The 22,581-nt window shown below is 45.1% G+C and overlaps 1 protein-coding gene across 1 annotated transcript in view; it reads left to right on the top strand.

The window, feature by feature from the left end:
• SLX4IP (SLX4 interacting protein) overlaps positions 1-13,203 on the top strand; it is a 225,532-nt gene extending 212,329 nt beyond the window's left edge. Inside the window, exons 10-11 of the mRNA XM_055543391.1 lie at positions 10,040-10,143; positions 11,226-13,203. Coding sequence (XP_055399366.1) covers positions 10,040-10,143; positions 11,226-11,532 — 411 coding nt within the window. The 3' untranslated portion in view covers positions 11,533-13,203. The remainder of the gene's footprint in view (positions 1-10,039; positions 10,144-11,225) is intronic.
• Positions 13,204-22,581: the final 9,378 nt, after the last annotated feature.

Raw genomic sequence — 22,581 nt, forward strand, 5'->3', positions numbered from 1 at the left:
CTGCCTTCACTTATTAAATATCAAATAATGTAAGAAAATCTTAGAAGTGAAATTTGGGAGAGACAGACCTCTTCCTCGTTTTAGGACTGTGGCTTCTACATGGCCGCGTTGCATCGTAGTCCAAGGCTGTAGTCATTGTCATAGTTCACGCTCTACCTGGGCTACTTGGAATTCGTCAGTCATCACATGAGAATAACTTTTCTTTGTGCTTTTATTATTGTAAAGTCATGAAAAACTGAAAGTAGTTTATTACTTTAATATTAGTATTTGCCCCCCCAAATAAGCTAATAAGATATAACTTTTGCTTTGCTTTTTATTTTTTATTTTTTTTTTTACAGTTTCATAGCAATTGTCAGATTTTAATATTCAAGAAAAATTAAGTCCATCATACACATTAAAAATATAGGAAATTTCATGCAGACATGAAGCTTCCAATTCAGCCTTTGTGGCAACTTTTAGAATGAGTTACATATAAATACAGTACATTTTACAATTCCCAAACTTAATTTTATACTGTGATTTATACAGCTTCTCTTTATATTTTACATATCTCATCTTGCTCACTTGATTAACATACCCTAGCCTGTACTGCTTCTGATTATGGAAATAAAAAAAGAAACAAAAGCAAGCACAATGACCTATCTCCTCCCACTTTATGAAAAAAATGAAAAATCTGTGTATAGTTATTTAAGAAAAATGTTTTAAACTTTAAGGCTTACACACTTTAGTAGCTATTTCTACACATAATACAAAATTAAATCCTCCAGTGACACCTCTATTATTGATTGATACCACAGTTTTCAAGTTTAGAATATATTAACTACAAAAGCTATAAGAGAAAAAAGGGATGCAAATTTATGTAGTATATTTTAAAAACAGCATTCATAATATGGAGGAGAAATCAAGAAACAAATGAAATAACTGATTTCATAATTAACTAAAAGCTGTAATTTAGAAGTACAAATAACATTATTAAAGGATAAAACCTGATAGCAAAAATTTTAAGAAATTCCAGAAATTTTTAAAATTTATTTTTGGCTGTACTGGTTCTTAATGGCTACACACAGGCTTTCTCGTGTTGCAGTGAGTGGGGGGCTCACCTCTCGTTGCAGTCCGTGAGCTTCTCATTGCAGTGTCTACTCTTGTTGCAGAGCATGGGCTCTAGGCATGCACGCTAAGTAACTGTAGCATACGGGCTTCATTACCCCTTCGCATGTGGAATCTTCCTGGACCAGGGATCCAGCCCCTGTCCCCTGCATTGGCAGGTGGATTCTTGACCTCTGGACCAACAGGGAAGTCCCTGCTCTGCTTTTAATTGTTTGCAAAAGACTTTTATTGTTTGTGAAGGGCTGTTGCATACAATAGCTTGTTCTGTGCAGCAAACCCAAGAAGAGATGATATCAGCCTTAAACCTTTTAGTTTTCAAAGAACAGGAAGGCTAACTAAATGGCTTAGGAAAAAAAGGAAGGTTTTTGGCTCATGTGCCTCAAAAGCCCACACTGTGGGTATGTTGATCAGAGGCACAGACTTTCATCAGAACTGTTTCTCACAATCCACTGGGTCTGCCTTCCACACTGTTTGACTTCATGCTCAGCCTGTGTGTGGTAGTGGTCCTTGTGGCTCCAGGTTCATGGCAGAAGAGAGCAGGCCCCAGCAGTCCATGTGTCTCTGTGAGGCTCACAAATTCTGGACTCGACTGGCCTGGCCTGGGTCACAGACCCACTTCTGGAGTCAGGCTTGGACACAAGGCCTCCTGAAATGCCTGGACATTAGAAGGACCTTGGGGACATGATTCCCTAAGAGAGAAATCCATTTCCAGGAGATGGTGAGTGCCCACTGTGTAACTATCATTATCCCCCCACTTAAAAAAAAAAAAGTAAAGGAGGAAACTGATGCTCAGAGAAGACAAAGGGCCCATCTAGACGCCACAGTGACATAGTGACCAGGATAGCAGATGACCCCGGGCACAATGGGGAGGGTGCTATAGGGGACCAGGCCTTCTTCCTCAGTCCTGGCCAGCTAGGTGTGTGGCTCGAGACACTTAACCGCTTGGGTCTCGTGCCATCAAATAGGGACACAACCTGTCTGTCAATCTCAGTGAGGCCCCAGTGAGGGGTGGGAAAAGGACTTTAATCACCTAAGCTTCCTACAGATACAAAGCATCCTTCACCTTCTTATAAACCCATGTGGTCTGTGCAGGCATCAGATTTTCTTTCACAACAACGTCAAGAAAACATGTTCAGTCCTTTACAGTTTCCAAAGTGTGCTTCATACACTCGCTGCGGTTAAATTCCCTACACAATCGTGAACCAACTCTAAGGGGCTTCAGGAAGTGGCTCTGGGACCAGCCATCAAGGGGTCCATTCCTTGGCCTCTGTCCCCTTTGCCTCTGTGCTCCACCCCTCATCCCGGTAACATAGAGCCTGTCTGATCGGTTCTGGGTGTTCCATTCTCAGCAGATGTGATTATGAGGAATTCAGAGACAGCCACATTATAACTGTAACTTAGGCTGCATATTCTACTAGTCCATGAATTACCTACTTCTAAAATATCCTGGTTGAGTTGTTAATTATTTTCATTTGGGAGTAAATAAAACAGAATCCGAAGAAACTCGTGTATAAAACCATGAGAAAATGGATCCAACTCTGAGAAGATAAAGACTGCGAGTACCATACTGCTACATAAAGTGTTACTGTGAGAAAAATTCTTAACAACATTGAGGGTCTTTTCTTCCCCTTCTCCCATTATTGCCTTCATACCCAGCAGGATGTTTTACAGTCCTGGACACAAGCATTTGGCGGCTCTGTCATACCATCTAGCTGGGGCTGAGGGGGGGCCTGTGCTCCAGGCAGCAGGTGGGCGGTGTGGCTGGTGTGAGCTGTGACACGCGTGCCCACACAGTGCCTGACCTCATGGCCTTCAGGCTCTGTGCCCCTCGGTGGGCACTGATATCCTGGGGGCCTGCAGCATGACATTCCCAGCAGAAGCCACACTCTCAGGTGAGCAGCGCTTGGCCATGCTGCTCGTCCGCCAGTGGGACATGAGAGTGACAAAACTCCTTGTCTCCCCAAACGGTTTTGAAGGTGGCATTGGTGAATACACATAAAGCTTCTGTGAATACACAGAAGCAGTGCCTGGCACTCAGTTTCAGGTTCGCATGTAGTGGCTGGTCACTTCTGGCCAGATATGCCTGCTCCAGAGTCATCCCTAACTCCATTACCCACCTGGCCCACAGCTACCACCCTGTGTCTCTGCTTCCCCTATACTGCAGAACTCCTCAAAGGTGTCATCCACACCTGTGCTGGCCAGTGCTATGGCCACCAGCCACATCTGGCTGTTAAGAGAGTGAGAAAGTACTGGAAGTGTCTAATACACCCCAGATTTCAAAAGCAGTCCACAAAGGTAAACTCTGTCAGTAATCGTATATTGATCACTTGTTATGAAGATAACATATGGATTCCTTGGTGGCTCAAGGGTACAGAACCCACCTGCCAATGCTGGAGACATGGGTTCAATCCCTGGATTGGGAAGATTCCTTGGAGAAGGAAATGGCAATCAACTGCAGTATTCTTGCCTGGAAAATCCCATGGACCAGAGGAGCCTGGCAGGCTACAGTCTGCAGGGTGACAAAAGAGTCAAACATGACTCAGTGACAACAACAGTGTGTTATTGAAAACTGGTGTCATCGATTTCCTGTTTTTCATGGGTCTCTGCAAGATTTAGTTACCTGCACGGCTCAGGTTATATTTCTACTTGAGAGTCCTTGTCTCCACTGTACCTCCGCTTCACTCTTGAACCCCTTCCAGGTACACTTAGGTCCCAGCACTTCACCAAAAATAACTTTTGTCAAATCACCTTCTACTAATGACTTTTCAGTCCTAAATGTTCAGCAGGCTTAGACGTGGTTTTCACCGTTGATGAAGCCCTTTCTCCTATTGCCTCCAGAGACACCAGGTTACCTTGCCTCTTCCCTCTCCTTACTGAAAATTCCTTCCTAGTCTCCTTTCTGAATCCTCCATGTCTTCTCAACCTCTGTTTTCTCACCCAAGGGCACTCGCCCTGGAGCTTATCCACACAAAGCCTTTAAGTGCCTACCACCTCTGTGGACTTTCGAGCTTGGTGTCTGCAGACAGAACTCTCTGGAAGCTGTAGCTTAACCACCTGCTCAGCATCTCCATTTAGACATCCAGGACAGCTCTTAAAGCCTACATACCTAAAACGGGCTTCTTGGTTTCATTTCCCCAAGCCTGCCTCGCCCCCAGTACTTCCTATATTGGTAAAGGGTAACTTCCCTCATCCAGCTGTTTAAACCAGTACTTCTTGTATTGTTAAAGGGTAACTTCCTTCATCCACAGATCATGGAGTTATCCTCAACTTTTTTTTCTTCTTCTCACTTTTTGTATATAGTCCATCAGCTCATTCTGTTGGGTCTCCTTGATTTCCAATCAAACTACTTCTCACCACCACCTGCCTCCTTCAAGACCTGTCATCCTCAGATGGACCATTACAGTAGCCTCATCACTGGCCTCCCTGCCTCCACCCTCATCCCTCCATTATACCAAAGGTGATCCTTTGAAAATACCAAGTCACTTTTCTTGGGATCTTCTAGTGGCCTTACCATCATCATCAACACATACATACCTACACACAATATGTGTGCACCTCACCCCTGTTCCCTGATCCCTGCCCCTCTTCTTCATAAGTGGCCCATCCTCCATGCAGATCTCTGGGAAAAGCTGTCCTTCGTACCTACCACAGCCTACTCTGACCACCCAGTGACCCCTGCTAGGTACGTTTCTCCTCGTGACACCGTCATCGCCTGACACTGTCTGTTTGCTTGCTGTCCTCCCCGCTGGAATGGGGACCCCGTGAGAGGAAGAGCATGTTCTGTGGGTCCATGTACTTTCCAGGTCTAGGTCCTCAAGGACCTCCCGCAGCGGCTGGCCCCGAGTCCAGTGGTGCCGACTGGATGACTCTGCTCAGTTTTCAGTTTCACGCCCTTGTAGGACAAGAGTTTGGTAACTGCTGGGCATCAGGATCACTGGGAAACTTACCTAAAATTCACATGCCGTCACCCCACCCCACTTTGGAGACCCAAAATGCAGTAGATTCTGGGGTAGACTCCTGCACGTTTTTAAACAAGCTCCTCAGGTTATTTTGAGGCCTGATACACCTGGGCCACCCTCTGCCAGATGCTGCCATGGTGAGCAACTCTACACTGTGTACCTGTCACTCTGCTCTGAGGATCGTACTTCCATGTTTTATCAGCAGTCCTTGAGTCACCTGGGAACCTAAATATAGCTCTCGTAGCCCCACCCCAGATCTTGTGAGTCAGAACTTCCAGGGATGGGTCTCAGGAATCTTTTTTTTGTTTGTTTTTGAAGTCTCTGAGAGCCTTTGGGAGGCCCAGCTGTGCTGTGTGCCCTCCTGGAGGAGGATGTAAATTAAGAGTGAGTATTTTTAATGTCTTTTTAGGCCAGCTTCACTCCCCATCCCTCATTAATCCAACAGTATCCTATTCAAAAGTAGTCGTACTCAAGTAAGTAAATCCTTGATTTGTCCACGATTTAAACTTGCTCTGTAATTTGAACATCCACCAGTGTTTCTAACTATTGGGTTGGCCCAAAAGTTCATTCAGGGAAAACCTGAATGAACTTTTGGGCCAACCCGATACATTGCAACACAGCCTCATTCTGGTGGCTACTTTCTTTGTCATCTTTTGTATTTAAGAATTTAAAATATGTCTCCCAGGTTGGACTGGACAGCACTGGAGGTAATGCCCACCCCACCATACTCAGATTCACCTGCTCAGCCTTCGCATTGAACCCGTGGTGGAGCATGTGGCTTTGGCTGTCCTCAACTTCATATGCATACACTCTCTGGTCTCCAGAGCATCCCCAAGGATGGAGGCAGGCCTGACCACTTGTTCTAGGCACCCACATGGGCTGCTCAAGCTGCTGAGGAGGGTGTCTCCCTAATTAGACTTCTGGGTCCAGTAGCCTTGCCCTACTGCTGTTTGTTTTTTTTCCTGAAACTGTATGTGGACAGCTTTACAAGCCAACCCAAATTCCATGGACAGATGAGCCTGGTGGGCTACAGTTCATGGGTCACAAAGAGTCAGACATGACTGAGTGACTAACACTTTCACAGGTGAAAATTTTTAAAACCACAATCCTCAACATACTACCAAAGATAAATAATTGAGAGAGGGGGCTGGCCATAGTTGCAGCATTGTATTCCTTAGCTGGACTCTGAGCTAGCATCCAAGTGGTGAGGGATCATGGTGATTGATGATGGCCCAAAGAAATCCTCTTGGTTTACCTGTTTCTTAAATCCTGAGTCCCTGTGGGGTGCTCTCTCTGGGCTTTGGACAGCCTGTGCTGTGCTGTGCTTGGTCGCTCAGTCGTGTCTGACTCTTTCGACCCCATGGACTGAAGCCCGCCAGGCTCCTCTGTCCAAGGGATTCTCCAAGCAAGAACACTGGAGTGGGTTGTCATGCCTTCCTCCAGGTGATCTTCCCAACCCAGGGATTGAACCCAGGTCTCCTGTATTACAGATAGATTCTGAGCCACCAGGGACAGCCTACCAGTAGCCTTTTGGAGTATGTTGTGTTTGTCTGTCTTCTTTGCAGATAGTGTCAGGGTCGTTAGTCACATAGAATCTGGAAAGAAGCAGGGTCACCCGGGTAAGCCCTGGAGGCACTTGCCACCTTCACAGCCTTAAGATTCTTGCCTCTGGATAAGCTACAGTTGCATTTTGATGCCAGATGTGAGACACAATTAGTAATCAGGATGAGTCCCATGGGATATCCTGTTCCCAGGTGAGAGCTGCTTCCTCTAGAGTACTTGTTCAGGGCACCGGAGGCTGCAGTGTGGTGACAAAGGGGTGTGAATAACCCTGGAGATGTGAGAATGAGAGATTTCTAATGAGCTCTGACAGTTCAAGGGCTGAAGGAGTCTAACCTCTTTTTTTCCCCGCCCACCCAGTCTTCATACAAATGTAAATATGCCTCCTTCGACAAATTGACAAATTGCCAAATGTGGTTTTAATTTGTAAGCAGGAGACCTGCCTTGCCTTTTTCTTTCTTCTTTTTATTTATTTATTTTTCTTTCTTTTTTTGAAAATATGAAGTCACAGGCTTTGCACTTTTTGAGCTGGACATTTCCTTCTGTCACTCTTGCTGTTGTTGTTTTTGTTGTTTTTTCTCTTTCAAGGACATTTTCCTCCATTGTTGTCAGAAGAATTCGGGATGAGAGTTCATTGTCCTGTTTTTTAGAGGTGTTTTTGAAGTTCCCATAGGAAATGCAGAGTGCTCTTTAAGCTTAAAAAATAAATAAATAGAGGCAGCGATTAAATCCAGTGTGAGATGCGAAAAGTGTCTGTATCACGGCCTTATGTTTTGTGGTCTGTGCAGTATCCATTGTTGTTATTTATGACCCTGTCTCCCTCCATTGTGGACTTCTTCCAGCCTTGGGGAATTTACATCATTCCTAATAGCAAAAGGCTTTCTGGTTCCCACAGAGTTGTTCAAAGCCTGACTCATGCTCCTTATGTTAATTGTGCAGCTCTGAAAATACAGCACTTTACAGGGTGTGGTTGTAAGGGGAAAATCTACTGTACTTACAGGGCATGTTTAGAAGCGTTTCACACATAAATCTCAATCTCTCTCTCTGTCTCTTCCTCTCTCTCTCTCTCTCATTTAACTTTTAAACTAACACTTTTGGGTCAACAAACCTAGACAGTGTATTAAAAAGCAGAGACATCACGCTGCCCATAAAGGTCCATATAGTCAAAACTATGATTTTTTTAATATTCTTGTACGAATGTGAGGGTTGGACCATAAAGAAGGCTGAGTGCCAAAGAATTGATGCCTTTGAATTGTGCTGGAGAAGACTCTTGAGAGTCCCTTGGACAGCAAGGATATCAACCAGTCAGTCCTAAAGGAAATCAATCCTGAATATTCATTGGAAGGACTGATGCTGAAGCTGAAACTCCAGTGCTGTGGTCACCTGATACGAAGAACTCATTGAGAATATCCTGATCCTGGGAAAGATTGAAGGCAGGAGGAGAAGGGGACAACAGAAGATGAGAAGGTTGGATGGCATCACTGACTCAATGGACGTGAGTTTGAGCAAACTCCAGGAGATAGTGAAGGACAAGGAAGCCTGGCATACTGCAGTCCTTGGGGTTGCAAAGAATGGAACAGGACTTAGCGACTGAACAACAGGAAGTCTTAAGGGAAAGAAAAGGGACTAGCATTAAAATGCAGTGAAAGTGAAAGTCTCTCAGTTGTAAGTCTGACTCTTTGTGACCCCATGGACTATACAGTCTGTGGAATTCTCCAGGCCAGAATACTAGAGTGGGTAGCCTTTCCCTTCTCCAAGGGATCTTTCTAACCCAGGGATCAAACCCAAGTGTCCCACATTGCAGTTGGATTCTTTACCAGCTGAGCCATAAGGGAAGCCCCAAAATGCAGTATAATCCAATAAAACCAATTCTATTCTATTCACTAACTCTTAAAACCGACTTAGGTTATAACTAGACCCTGAGTGACATTGGTCCAGGTCTAAACCTCAGGAGAGTTCATGAGAGCAAAAGGTTGGTGCTCAGTGGTGCAGGGCAGTGATTGGACGAAGTTCGTAGCATCGCTCTGTGGGACATGCAGGCATCATTCCAATGGCTGCAGCCTACTAGGCTCTCTGGTGTGTCGGTCTTACTTCCAGTGTAGATCTGCTGGTACCTTACCAATACCATTCCTTGTGGCAGCAACATTTTAATATGAAATTTCATGGAGAAGGGTACTGAGAAACATACTAGAAATTGAAAGAATTTAACACCTTGTCTGAATTATCTATGTGCTAACCAAAAGGAAACAACTTTCCAAAAGAAAGAAATTGGTCAATATTGATGATGGTTGGGAGATTTGTACTTTTTATAGCTACTTATTTATGAAGCTTCTGTGTGTAAGGATAGATAGATAACCTAAGAATTATCTAAAACCATGTTAGTGCTGTTAGTTTAAGCGGGAAATAACTCGGGAGTGTTTTAGTAACTAGGAATATCAAACTCTGGTTTTCAAAGTACCAGTATTGAAAGGCTGAACTCTTGACATGTTTTGCAAAGGCCATACTCTATTTTTATAGATGGAGCAGATGTAAGAATTCTGAAGTTCATCAGGGTACAGACCACTGTGCCCCCAGTTCTCTCTGAAAGGCCAGGCCCACAGCCACGTGGTCACCTGGCTCGGGCATCGTCACATCCGGGGCCTCAGAGCTCTTGGTTCTGGCCGAGAGTTCCCGGATGGCTTGGAGTCACCATCTTGCATGTTTGTGGCACACATTCATGAATGAAACGTGTACTGGGAATCCAAGAGAAGTGGTGGTGTTCAGTCGACAATTGGGTCCGCCTCTGTGACCCCATGCACTGCAGCGTGACAGGTATCCCTGTCCTTCACCATCTCTCGAAGCTTGCTCAAATTCATGCCCATTGCATCGGTGATGCTATCTAAACACCTCATCCTCTGTTGTTCCCTTCTCCTTCTGCCTTCCATCTTTCCCAGCATCAGGGTCTTTTCTAATGAGTTGGCTCTTCACGTCAGGTGGCCAAAGCATTGGAGCTTCAGCTTCGGAATCCGTCCTTCTAATGAATATTCAGTATTGATTTCCTTTAAGACTGACTAGTTTGATCTCCTTGTAGTCCAAGAGACTCATAAGAGTCTTCTCCAGCTTTACAGTTTGAAAGCATCACTTCTTCAATGCTCAGCCTTCTTTATAATCCAACTCTCAGATCCATACATGACTACTAGAATAACCATAGCTTTGACTATACGGACCTTTTTCAGCAAAGTGATGTCTTTTTTAATACACTGTCTAGGTTTGTCATAGGACATTCTAGACTGAAAAAAATTAAAATAACCTAACACTATGTAGTTTCATCCTATCCTCACCAAACTAAATCTGTTCACTGGAGCATTTGGAATGGAAATGTTTTTCTCCTGTGCAGTTAACAGATTACTGGTTGACTTTGTTGTCTTTTGCAGCAGCCGGGAAGAGCTCTCCATGGAGCATCAGGGGATCGTACTGGGTGTGTGGAACAACTACTTCCTTCCGGGGCAGAGCCCAGGAGAAACGTTCTGCGAGAAATGTAGGTCCTGTGGGTTTCATCTTGTTCTCTCCAAACTGTCTGTATAGATGGGGACACAACACGAGGGCTAGAATTCAGCAAGAGTGCATGGACCCTAATCACAGAAGCCCCTCTGGCACTGATCGTGTCCAAAGTCACAGAGTTGGGACTTTTTCTACCTTCCAGACTTTTTCTCTTGCTTTCTGGACAGTGGGAAACAAGGCCTGGCTTCACAGGTATGTTGCAAGGAGTAATTAGTGACAAACACTTTGAAGATGAAAAGCACCTGTTGATGGTGTTTTGTACAACTTTCCAAGCAACCCCAGACAAATCGGGAAACATACACTGCTTTCCTCAGGGGCCTCTTCTGACCCTCATGTCATTATGATAATCTTTGGGAGAATGATAGCTGTAGTAAGAATATGAATACATGTATTGGTTTCCAGATGAAAGCTTAACCTAAAGAAATATTTCAGCCTCAATATTTTGAGTTTGGTGGTTCAAGAAACTTCTTTCCATTCACAAGTCTACAAATATATGCCAAAATCTCTGGTCTGTAAAATCTCCCTGGCCAGCTTCTATCCTGCTCCTCCAAGTGAATGTCACACGTACAATCTGCATTGTCTGTTGTATGTGTGTTATAGACAAGGGAAAGTTTAGAAAGTTTCTGTGTGTTATAGAAAAGTTTGTGTGTGCATAAAAGAACATGCTTGTATGTACACACACACACAGAGAGACTTTGCTCTGTGTATTTGCTTCTGGGGAAAAAATCAATATATCAAATATAGGTAATGTTGATATTTAACATCTGAAATGAATGCCTCTCTGCCTTTAAAATATGAACTCCATTATAATGCCATTGTTACCCAGTGATCAATAAGTAAAGTGTGTCCCAGTGTGTTAGAAACTGTGAAAGCTCTTGCTTGATCCAGTCTGCATATCAACAGACACTTGGGATTTTTTGTGAGATTGGCCAGTGGGGTGAGGAGAAGGGAAGTTAACACATGCCTCCTGCTTCAAGTGTAAGAAATATGACATGGGGACTCCGAAGGAAACCTGGCCATCACAGGTTTACAAATCAAAAAATTCTTTGTTTGTTTTAGTGTGAACAGAACTGAGACAAAAAGCAGCGCCATGAGCGGCTCTCGGAGCAACAGGACCAGTGTGGGAGCATCCAGTGACTTGGTGTCTGCAAAGGGAGCATGGAGGAGGAGAAGGCGGCCAGCCTCATCCAGCCCCCCAGCCATGGGACAGGCGGAGGATGACAGGAAGGCATCTGAGACCCACCAGGGGCTTCCTGCTCTGAAGCTGGAGAAAGGTCATCAGGCCTGGCCAGGAGCAGCAGAAACCTCATCCCAGGGTGCGGTTGCAGACCGGGCTTCTAAGCAGGAGCCTTGTCTGTGGCTGTGAGTCAGCATTCCCTGGTCCAAAGCAGAGTCCTCGAGGGGCTGGAGCACCGCAGAAATGCAGGAAGCGCAACCCTGCGGGAGACTCCGACCACCACAAGAGAGTTTCTCTTAGAAGTGATTGATTAGCCCTGAGGGAAATAATAGTGGGAAAAGCAAAGTTGCCAGGGTCCTGCCAACTTGAGAACTGTCAGATCCAGGGTTACTTTTGAAACAAGATTTGGCAGAAACTGCATCTAATGAAGAGTTGCATGTTTTGGAAAACTCTCTCTTCCAGACATCTTACGAAAAATAAGCCAGGGCAGGCACAACTCAGCCACAAACACTGAAAGCTTAGCTCTGACTCAGGGCAGCCCAACCAAGAAAAGAAAAGGGTGGAAGCAGCTACTTGCTCACAGAAGAGGATTGCAACCCCGTGGTGGAGGATGTCGTGACCAGACCTGGGACAACTGAGCAGTGTGCCTAGAAGCCATGACTTATAGGAATTCAAATGATCATTTTCAGTAGAAGATATGTACCTGCATTGGGCTTAACTTTCAAATCAGTAGCCTCCAGGAGCTTGTCTGACAGCACTGCTCCTTTCTGGTTCACACTTTAACGTCAGAAACTTACTTGAGTGCTAAAGAGCCATTGGCTTTGTCGGCGGTGACAGCATCCATAGAGGAAGCACATGAAGAAACCAGTGGTGTGCCTCGTCACATCCTTGCATGAAGCACACAGTGACCATGATGCTGTCTTTGCTGGCCAGTCCTCCTGCCCTGCAGCCTGAGTCGGGCAGCAGTGGAGGAACAGGCTTATGGGTCACCCCATCTGCTTGTGGCCCCAGCGTCATACCTGAAAGTGTGTGAGAAAGGCAGAGCCTGGGCCCCACCCAGACCTACAGAATGAGAAACTGGATGATTCTGAAACCTGCTCAAGTTTGGCAACCCCCGGGCTAATTGCAGACCCCTTGGGATTGATTTCCTGCAGCCTGACTGTCCTGGCCCCCAGCACATCAGCAGGGCCCGTGTGTGGACATGCAGCCGTCATGCCCCCTCAGACTTAAGAAGCATCTGGCTCAGAGTGTGAAGCACTGTTCCCAGGTCCTTAAGCATGGTGGCCACAGCACCCTGGGAGCTGTGACTGCGCTGAGTTGCAGGACATTTACATGTAGTTTGGCCTGACATTAGGGGTAGACGTCAGAAAGGCTTGTTCTTTCTTGTAGTTCAGGCATGTCCCTACCCTTTGCCCCTGCCCCCACCTTTAAGACTCTGGTGAAGTTCAGAACAGATCCAAGCCCAAAAGGAATTCAGTGGGCAGAGTTTGCAGTTCCCCACTTGGAAGGCTGCACGGGCAGCTTAGATTTCACACCAGGAGCATTCCATTTGCAGGATCACCCACTGTTGACTCCAGTGGACTTGCTGAAATGTCATGTAGTGAATCATAGCAATGACTTATTTTGGATGGACAACTACAGTAGATTTTCTTAACCAAGTTTTATTCTGAAATAAGGAAGGAAACTATATTCAAAGGCCACCCATCAAATGTGTCTTTTTTTCCTGCTCAACATTGGGTGGTCCTTTGAAGTAATACCTCCTCCCTAGTAACACGGAAAATCAAGATATTCCCCAAAGTGTAGGAGTTAGCAAAAAAAAAAAAGGAAAAGCCCAACAAAATAAAAGAATATGGAAATGGACACAGTGTAAGTTCATTCTTAAGATTAGTGGTTTCTCCCAGCTCATTCTGTCCATCCCCAACTTGCCTTTCCTTAGATTGTAGGGCAGGACTCATGAAGAGGCAGCCGAATTTCATGGCGCTATTTTGGGTCCTGAAGCTAAGTCTTCCTTGCCATGCCTGGCTACGGATGCAGGCCCTCTTCTTTGATGCTCCAGACTCTTCTGGAGACTTCTTCCCTTCCTGGGACCCCAGCCTCACCATCCCCACCAGGAACTTAGCCCTGCCTACTGACGTCTCTTCCTCTTCCTCCTAGCTCTTAATCTTCCCCCAGGTGCCTCCATTCACTGGGCTCCACAGTAGAAGAGGTAGCCCAGCAGAATACCAACCACAGTGGAGCGGAGTCCACTCCTCCAGGAAGTGCAGACTGTCCAGGGTGGAACCCTCCTGAGGAGGTGATAGAACATGGTCTGTCCTGAGCCCTCTCTCAGAGTCACCCGTTTTCTGGGTGTGCTTGTCACTGAAGATGGGCTCACAGTGTGTTGTTGAGTCTTAAACAGAAACAGTTGTTGCAGTAGTTTAAGCAGAGAGGGCACAAAATTACAATCCAGGTGATAGGCCAAGAAACAGTGAGCTCCCTGGAAGAGTCTGGAATGAGGAAGAGCCATCCCAATAGCTGCTGCCTGCCCCAGAACTAGGGGGAGCTGATTGAACTAGAGGCACCAGAGAAAGTTTTTATCAGGTTTTTATTTCATTAGTTAATCTGGGCCTGATGGTTAAAGCCAGTACTTGTATGTTTAATGATTATCTTTCAAGAAAATTCTTGGCTTTAGAGTTTGATGTATTTGTGGATATAATGATGACTGAGTTTCGGACTTCCCATCTCCCAATGCAGAGCACATGGGTTCAGTCCCTGGTCGGGGAACTAAGATCCCACATGCTGAGGGGCAACTAGAGAAGGCAGTGTGCCGCAGCTAGAGAAAAGCCTGTGCAATGCAGTGAAAAGCCAGTGCGGCCGAAATTTAAAAACAGAAAAGTTGTTTAAAAGCTGTGTCATTGCACAGCTGAGATCAATAGGGTCTTTCTCACAGCCTTCATGTACATGGGTTTTAACAGTATTAGCAAAGGGACCAACTTTCTGCTTCTGCACAGGGGCATGTGTTTGAGGAATTTCGCCTTTAAGCATTTTCCTTCCACATGTCTGAAACACCCCTGGCTCTCTTGTTTCTTGAGTGGTTGTTTGATTCTTTGGATATTTGGAAGTTCAGAGGGGAAAATGGCTGCCAGGTTTTTTTGTTGCTTATTAGGTGGGAAATGAAGACTTGGTTCTCTACTGCTGGAAGTGGGTGTGTTTTGATATTCTTGATAATCTTAGTAATTCATCTACAAATCTGAGACTCTGTCAGTATTCTTGGTTAAAAAGAATAAGTTCTTCAGCCACTCACTTAATAACCCAAATTAAATGTATATTCAAGTTCCTGTAACTCTAATGCTTGGAAGAAATATGGATCCTATTGATTAATGTTATAACTTTGAACTCCCTAACTTTCTCAATGTCATGGCTTCTAATTCACCTCCATGTGCTTCCAAATGACTTTTTAATAGATTGGTTTGTTTTTGTTTTTTTTTTTAATATCCATAAATGTCTGAGAACAGTCAGTGTGACTTTTCTTCCACATTTTTCTTTTCTTTGCCTCTGGAGGTTACCTGTCATCCAGCCGTGCATGTAAATTGTGAAATGCAAAGGAGCAAACATTTGGGCAGAGAGGAATAAATGTTGTAGCTTTTGTTCACTCATTTTAAATGAAGAAAGTAGGAAAATGTATTTCATTTAATAAAAAGCACGAGTCCCAAAAGCCCTATGTAGTTTTATTTATGGAGAACATAGCTTCTCTCTAAAAAATGTTTCTCAAGATATATCTTGAAAACATCAATGGGATCACAGTTTGTTTGCTTTCAGTGTCTTATTTGGACTTTAACCTGAATTGTGCATGTTGGTGGCCTTTGACTTCAGGCCGAGCTGGGAGAGGGCAGCGCACAGGAGGGAAGGGAACCATCACAGGAGAGTGCTGGGGTCACGGTGCTGCCATCCCGTGGCCTCGAATTCATTCTGGGCAGGCCCCACTGCAGTCTGACACACAGTTCTGGTGACTGGTCCTCCCTTGGCTTTCCTGAGAGCCAGCACCACTCTCCAGCATGCTGTGCTGTGGCTTGCATATAGAAATCCTTTTCATTTCTTCTTTTCTTTCATGAGGAAATCTCCATGCATGGTTTGTCAGGACAGGAGAGTTCAAACCTTGTTATTGACATACAAATCAATTGAAACATGTTGGAACAAGTAGGAAAACAAAGTTAAGCTGATTTCTGTTAAACAGTTTAAAGTCTTCTTCGGTACCAAATAAATTAAGCGTTGTAAAGTGAAGTTAATTCAGATAATCACTCAGGGCAGAGGTCTAACCATATAGATCACGGGTATTACAATTTATGGTATAATTAGATCCTCAGAAATCTGCAGAACTCCCTCTCAATTGGTTTCTGTGTTTACTTAACAAGACACGGAACAAATACATGTCAATGTATTTGTAGCTGAACTGAAGGGACTTGAGTGGATGAAGTTACTGCCTTTAACTGTCAAGAACTGCTCAGTTTCAGGGTTGGATTTAATCATGTAAGTTGTGTTATGCAGCATGATTGCCATTACAGTTACTTATTAAAAATCTTGTTAATTAAATCAGTAAAATGAGGAAAACCATACATTTGATCCCAGAGCACCTGACCAGGCAACTAAGGGTGTGGCTTTTTGTTGTTTTTTTTTTTTTTTTTTTCAATTGTGGCTGCTCTGGGCCTTCACTTCATGGCAGCATGCAGGCTCTTCATTGCGGGGTACAAGCTTTTCCGGTTGTGGCACACGGCCTTCCCTAGATGTGGCACTCAGGCTTAGTTGCCCTACAGCATGTGGGATCTTAGTTCCCCAACCAGGGGTCAAACCCACATGTGCTACATCAGAAGGCAGAGTCTGAACCACTGGACCAGCAGGGAAGTCCCCTAAAGATGTGGATTTGGCAGAGCCCCAGAGTAGATGTTCTTCAGTCAAGGCAGAAAGCCAGTCGCTGCCTTCATCACCAGGCGAGGTGTCTTCTCCCACTGACCTTACTCTCTTGTTTGGTTTCAGCTACTAAAATAGTTTCCCTGGTGGCTCAGGTGGTAAAGAGTCTGCCTGCAAAGCAGGAGACCTGGGTTCAATCCCTGGGTCTGGAAGAGCCCCTGGAGAAGGGAATGGCTACTCACGCTGGTATTCTTGCCTGGAGAATCCCATGGGCAGAGGAGTCTGGTGGGCTACCATCCATGGGGTTGCAAGAGTTGGACACAACTGAGCGATTAACACACACTAAAATAGTTTCAATGGTTGTGCATTCCTAGGGGATGAAATTAGTGTGTAGTTGTAAATGAACCTATTTCATGAATAAAAAATAAAATTGTTTTAGTGTGTATCACTTTTCTTTAAAGCAAGTGAATTAATTAATCCTAAGGAATATGCATTCAAAATGCCCTTTTCTGAACACACAATTTAAAATCATCTTTTATTGGTTGGAGACTTCTTCCTCCTTGGAGCAGTTCTGATGGTTTGAAGACTGTTAAAATAATCAAAGGAGCTCCTCATTTGAACCATTGGCCCTAAAAATTTAGGCCTGGAACACCCTGTGCAGATGTTGTGATTAAATGTAAGACTAGGGGTGGTCTTTACAATGTAGCTATATTCCCACTTCTCCCATTTGTGAGCTGAGATAGACTCCTCTAGTGAGGGGTTAAAGTATGTGACCTTGACTTCTTTCCAGAGAATCTTGACATTTCCCAAAGGGATTCCTTTCCATTTCCTAAGTGCAGCACTGAGTGAAGTCCTGGGCCACCTCCTCCTCTGCGCTGCCTCTTATGACAGGTTTCGAGGCCTCTCTGGTTGCTTGCAAATATATTTCCCTTTGGATCCTATGCATAATTTTTTAGAAGCATTTCAATATCAGATTGGGATAATACACCTGACTAGTTATGCATGAAACACTGAGAGCCACTGCACCCAAGCCATTTCTTGGTGTTTCAGTCACAGGCCCCAAGTGCCAGCCCAGGAAAGCCACTCTTCCCTGTCTGCTGCTGCTGCCAACCCTGGTACTTTGCCACCAATTGGTTCCTGTGGTTTGGAGACAAGTCACATAACCTCCCAGGCCTCGGTTTCTTCATCTGTCCAATAACCTTTGACAGTAAGTGCCACACCTGGCTCCGTAGAACCCCGAGGTAAGTGTACCACTCTATGCGTTAAAACTTGTCTGGTTAAAAATGGGTTCAGTGTATGGACACTGGCCACACATTGGAAGGACCTTGTGGGTCATTGGTAGCTTCTAGTTAAATCAGAATCCTTGAGATTTGGCCTAGGCATTGGCGGTTTTAAAAGCTCCTCAAATTCCCATGAGATGCCATAGTTCAGAACTGTTGTTTAAAAGTAGGGGTGGCAGTTTTTGTGTGTCTAAATACTGGGTGCTAGAAGAGGCAGGGTCTACAAAGAGCTGAGTATCCTTGAGAAGGGCTTTGTGCAGGTCAGAAGTGTGCCTGACAGACAGCTGTGGGAGCTCAGCTCGGGCTCTGTGGCGACCTGGGCGTGGGGTGGGGGTGGGAACGCCCGAGAGAAAGGGGGTACGTGTGTACGTGCCGCTGATGCACTTTGCTGTACCGCAGAAACTACCACAACGTTGTGAAGCAGATACACTCCAAAAACCAAACGAAACGTTTCTACTGGAAACTGGAAACGGCTTAGGTGACAAGGTACCAGTAGGTGTACGTTTTACTCCTACAGAGAGACCCGTTCTCTCTTCTGCAAGTCCCCCTGTGTTAGCTCTGCTGCTTTACACTTGACACATCAGAGCCCAGCTTCCTCTTTGTAGGCACTGAGACATTGTTATCCTCCTACAGAAGATGAGTTTTTAAAGCACCTAAGTAATTGTGTGGGCTTTGCCTTTGATCCACTATCATTAATATCATTAATAAGCTCTCAAAAGTGCGTGTGAATCTCAAGTTCACACTTAGCAGGGCAGTGGAAGAAAGAACGCTTTTAAAATAATTTGGCTCAGAAAGCACATCTGAAATAACCCTGTGGGAAAAAGAGGAGAATTTCTCATCCTCGGAAGGATTACCTACGACAGAGATGCTGACCTTGTGTTTTAAGTTCACTTACATTTCGTAAAACCTCATTCATCCCCCAGCCTGATTTATTTTAGGAGGTGAAGCAGGCTGTGGGAGGGGAGTCGTGCTATGCAGTTTTCGTGTTTGCTTTCTGTTTTGTTTTGTTTTTTTTTTTTTTTCCCACAGTTACCCAAAGATCATAACATGCATATATTTCTTTAAAAAAAAAAAAAAAAAAAAGGCTGCTTCATGAGCTTTATTACAGCTTTTCTCTCAGAAATCAGCGCTGAAGAATTCTGTGCTCCGCAGGCTTCCACAGCGATCCAGTCCCAGAAGGCGGGTGCCCAGGGCGAGCAGAGCAGTGACCTCTGTGAGGGAGAGGTCAGCTGAGCAGCGAGGCTCAAAAGGGAGGAAGAAAAAGCAGCTCCTCAGCAGGGAGTTTGACTTGCTTCAGGGCAGAAGAGCTTTTATAAATAAGGTCCCAGGCTCCCACGCCCTCTCCTCTCGCCGGTCTTCTGTTACCAGTCCTGTCTCTGCACTTAGACACATGCGCACACACTCATGGACACACACAGACATACAGACACATTCATGGACACACAGTAGTGGATGCACACACACTGACACGCATTCAGACAGACAGACACATGGACACAAACATTCATGGATATACATACACAGTCATGAACACAGATGCACACACTCATGAACACAGACATACACACATTGACTCATACACACAGATACACATTCATGGACACACTTAGACACAAACATTTATGGACACATACAGACATGATCATGAACATACAGACACACACTAGTGGACACACAGGCACACAGTAGTGGATGCACACATAAAGACATTACACATGGGCGTACATACACACTACACAGTCACACTCATGACACACGATACACTGGTGGACACAGACACTGATAGACACACATGGACACATGCACACACACTCATGGACACAGACACATTCATGAACTCACACAAACATGGACACATCTACACAGTCACACTCATGGACACACTCAGACACACGGACACAATCCTGGACACACATTTGTGGACACATACTCATTGCTACACAAACTAGTGGACATGTACACACAGACGTGCTCACGGACACACCCTGGTGGACATGGCCCCGGCTCTCACTTGCCATGCCTGCCTCTCCCCACCTGCCTCTGGATCTTCGGTTGGACAGACAGATCCTTCTCCAGAGGAGCAGGTGATGGATTGGCTGGGGATTTTTCTAGGCCCAGTGGCTCCTACGGCCCTTTCAGTTCCTTCACAGGCTCAGCTGGTGAGAAGAATGTGGAGTGCTCGTTCCCAAACCCACCGTGGGTGCCTGGGAGGACTGAGACCAACCCATACGTCTGTGCCTGCTGTCAGAGGGAGGAGGGGAATGGTCAATCAGGACGACCTCCAATCTCCATGGGACACACAGGGCCAGAGCTGGGAATGTGTTCTCGCAGGAGGGGCCTGGAAGACCTTCCCCAAATGATGCCGGTGTGGACAGGGCTTGTGAAACAGCAGCTTTGCTTTGCTGTGTATATTCTCCTTCCGCATGCTTTCCTGTGAGCCTCTTGCAGTGCCCTCTGCTCCATGAGCCTGCAGAGCAGGGTGGAGCCTGCCTGGGCGGAGCCTGGGGCATCTAGCAAAGCGTCCTCGGGTGGCTCCGCCATGGGAGGAATGACTCTCCAAGTCAGAGACACAGGTACTAGGTCTGCTGGTGGCTGGCCGGGGGCAGCGCTCAGCATCTTCTGGCTCTTCTCAGGACCTAATGCAGAAACCCCTTGTGCTGAATCCCTTTCCTATTTTGAATCTCTCTGACTTCTTCTGTAACCAGCCAGAGAAAACTCCCTGCTTTTAAATCTCCACTTGGATAATCATTGCATTTTAAGGTGAACTGATTTGGTAACTTTAATTATGTAAAAAAAAAAAAAAATCCCTTCACAGTAGGACCTGGATTAGTGTTTGGTCAAATAACCAGGGGCTAGGAGTCTCTAGGGACCATCCACCACCAGCTCCAGCAGCCCTTGGCTCTTCTCTAATACAGGTGCAGTTCAAAGGAGAGAATGGGGGGCTTCCTCAGTGGTCCAGTGCCACCAAGTGAGAAGAAGGCCATGCTGCCAAGGCAGGGGGCAAGGGTTTTGATCCCTGCTCTGGGAACTAAGATCCCACGCATTGTGCAGTATGGCCAAAAGATTTTTTAAAAAGTGAGAATGGAGACAGTCATTGAAATCTAGCTGGACTTCATGTTTTAATGGACTCTGGTCTCACGTGACTTAGAGAAATACAGAGAGTGCGTTCTTTCTTGCTGCCCTCCCTTTCTGTGAATACTGACCAAGTGACACACATTTCTTATCACCATTTTGCAGATGGGGAAACTGAGGCACAGAGCATTTTGGAAACTTTCACGAGTTAGTAAGTGGCAGAACTGAGAATCCAGGCCTGTCTAAACCCCAAAGCCCAGTGACTTCTGTTGAGCCACAGTGGTGTGAGCCTAACACCGCCCAGGCAGAAGATACTGGTGCCAGGACTCAAGAAAGAGAGTGCTGCAGGGAAATCAAGGCGGTGTGGCTCCGGAGTGCAGGCCCTGACTACTCGGGGCTCGGTAGCTGAGAAGGCGAAGGTGACAGGCGGCCAGCCAGGCGGAGGCAGAGGCCTGTCTGTTTGAATTTAACTACAGTTGACTTGGTATTGTGTTAGTTTCAGGTGTACAGCTTCAGATGCTTTGCTTTACAGATAAGTACAAGATACTGAATATAGTTCCCTTTGCTATACAGTAAACACTTATTGTTTATTCTATATATAGTGGTATGTATCTTTTAATCCCATACTTCTATAATAATTTATCCCTCCCTCTCCCCTTTTGCCTTTAGTAACCACAAGATTTTTTTCCTCTGGCTATGAGTCTGTTTCTGTTTTGCAAATAAGTTGATTTGTATTATTGTTTTTTAGACTCCGCATATAAGTGATCTCGTACGACCTAAATCAAATCCCTTATGATTATACAGTGGAAGTGAGAAATAGATTTAAGGGCCTAGATCTGATAGATAGAGTGCCTGATGAACTATGGAATGAGGTTCGTGACATTGTACAGGAGACAGGGATCAAGACCATCCCCAAGGAAAAGAAATGCAAAAAAGCAAAATGGCTGTCTGGGGAGGCCTTACAAATAGCTGTGAAAAGAAAAGAAGCGAAAAGCAAAGGAGAAAAGGAAAGATATAAACATCTGAATGCAGAGTTCCAAAGAATAGCAAGAAGAGATAAGAAAGCCTTCTTCAGCGATCAATGCAAAGAAATAGAGGAAAACAACAGAATGGGAAAGACTAGGGATCTCTTCAAGAAAATCAGAGATACCAAAGGAACATTTCATGCAAAGATGGGCTCGATAAAGGACAGAAATGGTATGGACCTAACAGAAGCAGAAGATATTAAGAAGAGATGGCAAGAATACACAGAAGAACTGTACAAAAAAGATTTTCACGACCCAGATAATCACGATGGTGTGATCACTGACCTAGAGCCAGACATCCTAGAATGTGAAGTCAAGTGGGCCTTAGAAAGCATCCCTACGAACAAAGCTAGTGGAGGTGATGGAATTCCAGTTGAGCCATTCCAAATCCTGAAAGATGATGCTGTGAAAGTGCTGCACTCAATATGCCAGCAAATTTGGAAAACTCAGCAGTGGCCACAGGACTGGAAAAGGTCAGTTTTCACTCAATCCCAAAGAAAGGCAATGCTAAAGAATGCTCAAACTACCGCACAATTGCACTCATCTCACACGCTAGTAAAGTAATGCTCAAAATTCTCCAAGCCAGGCTTCAGCAATATGTGAACCGAGAACTTCCTGATGTTCAAGCTGGTTTTAGAAAAGGCAGAGGAACCAGAGATCAAATTGCTAACATCTGCTGGATCATGGAAAAAGCAAGAGAGTTCCAGAAAAACATCTATTTCTGCTTTACTGAGTATACCAAAGCCTTTGACTGTGTGGATCACAATAAACTGTGGAAAATTCTGAAAGAGATGGGAATACCAGACCACCTGATCTGCCCCTTGAGAAATTTGTATGCTGGTCAGGAAGCAACAGTTAGAACTGGACATGGAACAACAGACTGGTTCCAAAGAGGAAAAGGAGTTCGTCAAGGCTGTATATTGTCACCCTGTTTATTTAACTTCTATGCAGAGTACATCATGAGAAACGCTGGACTG

The sequence above is a fragment of the Bubalus kerabau genome, chromosome 13, assembly GCF_029407905.1.
Source record: "Bubalus kerabau isolate K-KA32 ecotype Philippines breed swamp buffalo chromosome 13, PCC_UOA_SB_1v2, whole genome shotgun sequence".
In the NCBI taxonomy this organism is placed as follows: domain Eukaryota; kingdom Metazoa; phylum Chordata; class Mammalia; order Artiodactyla; family Bovidae; genus Bubalus; species Bubalus kerabau.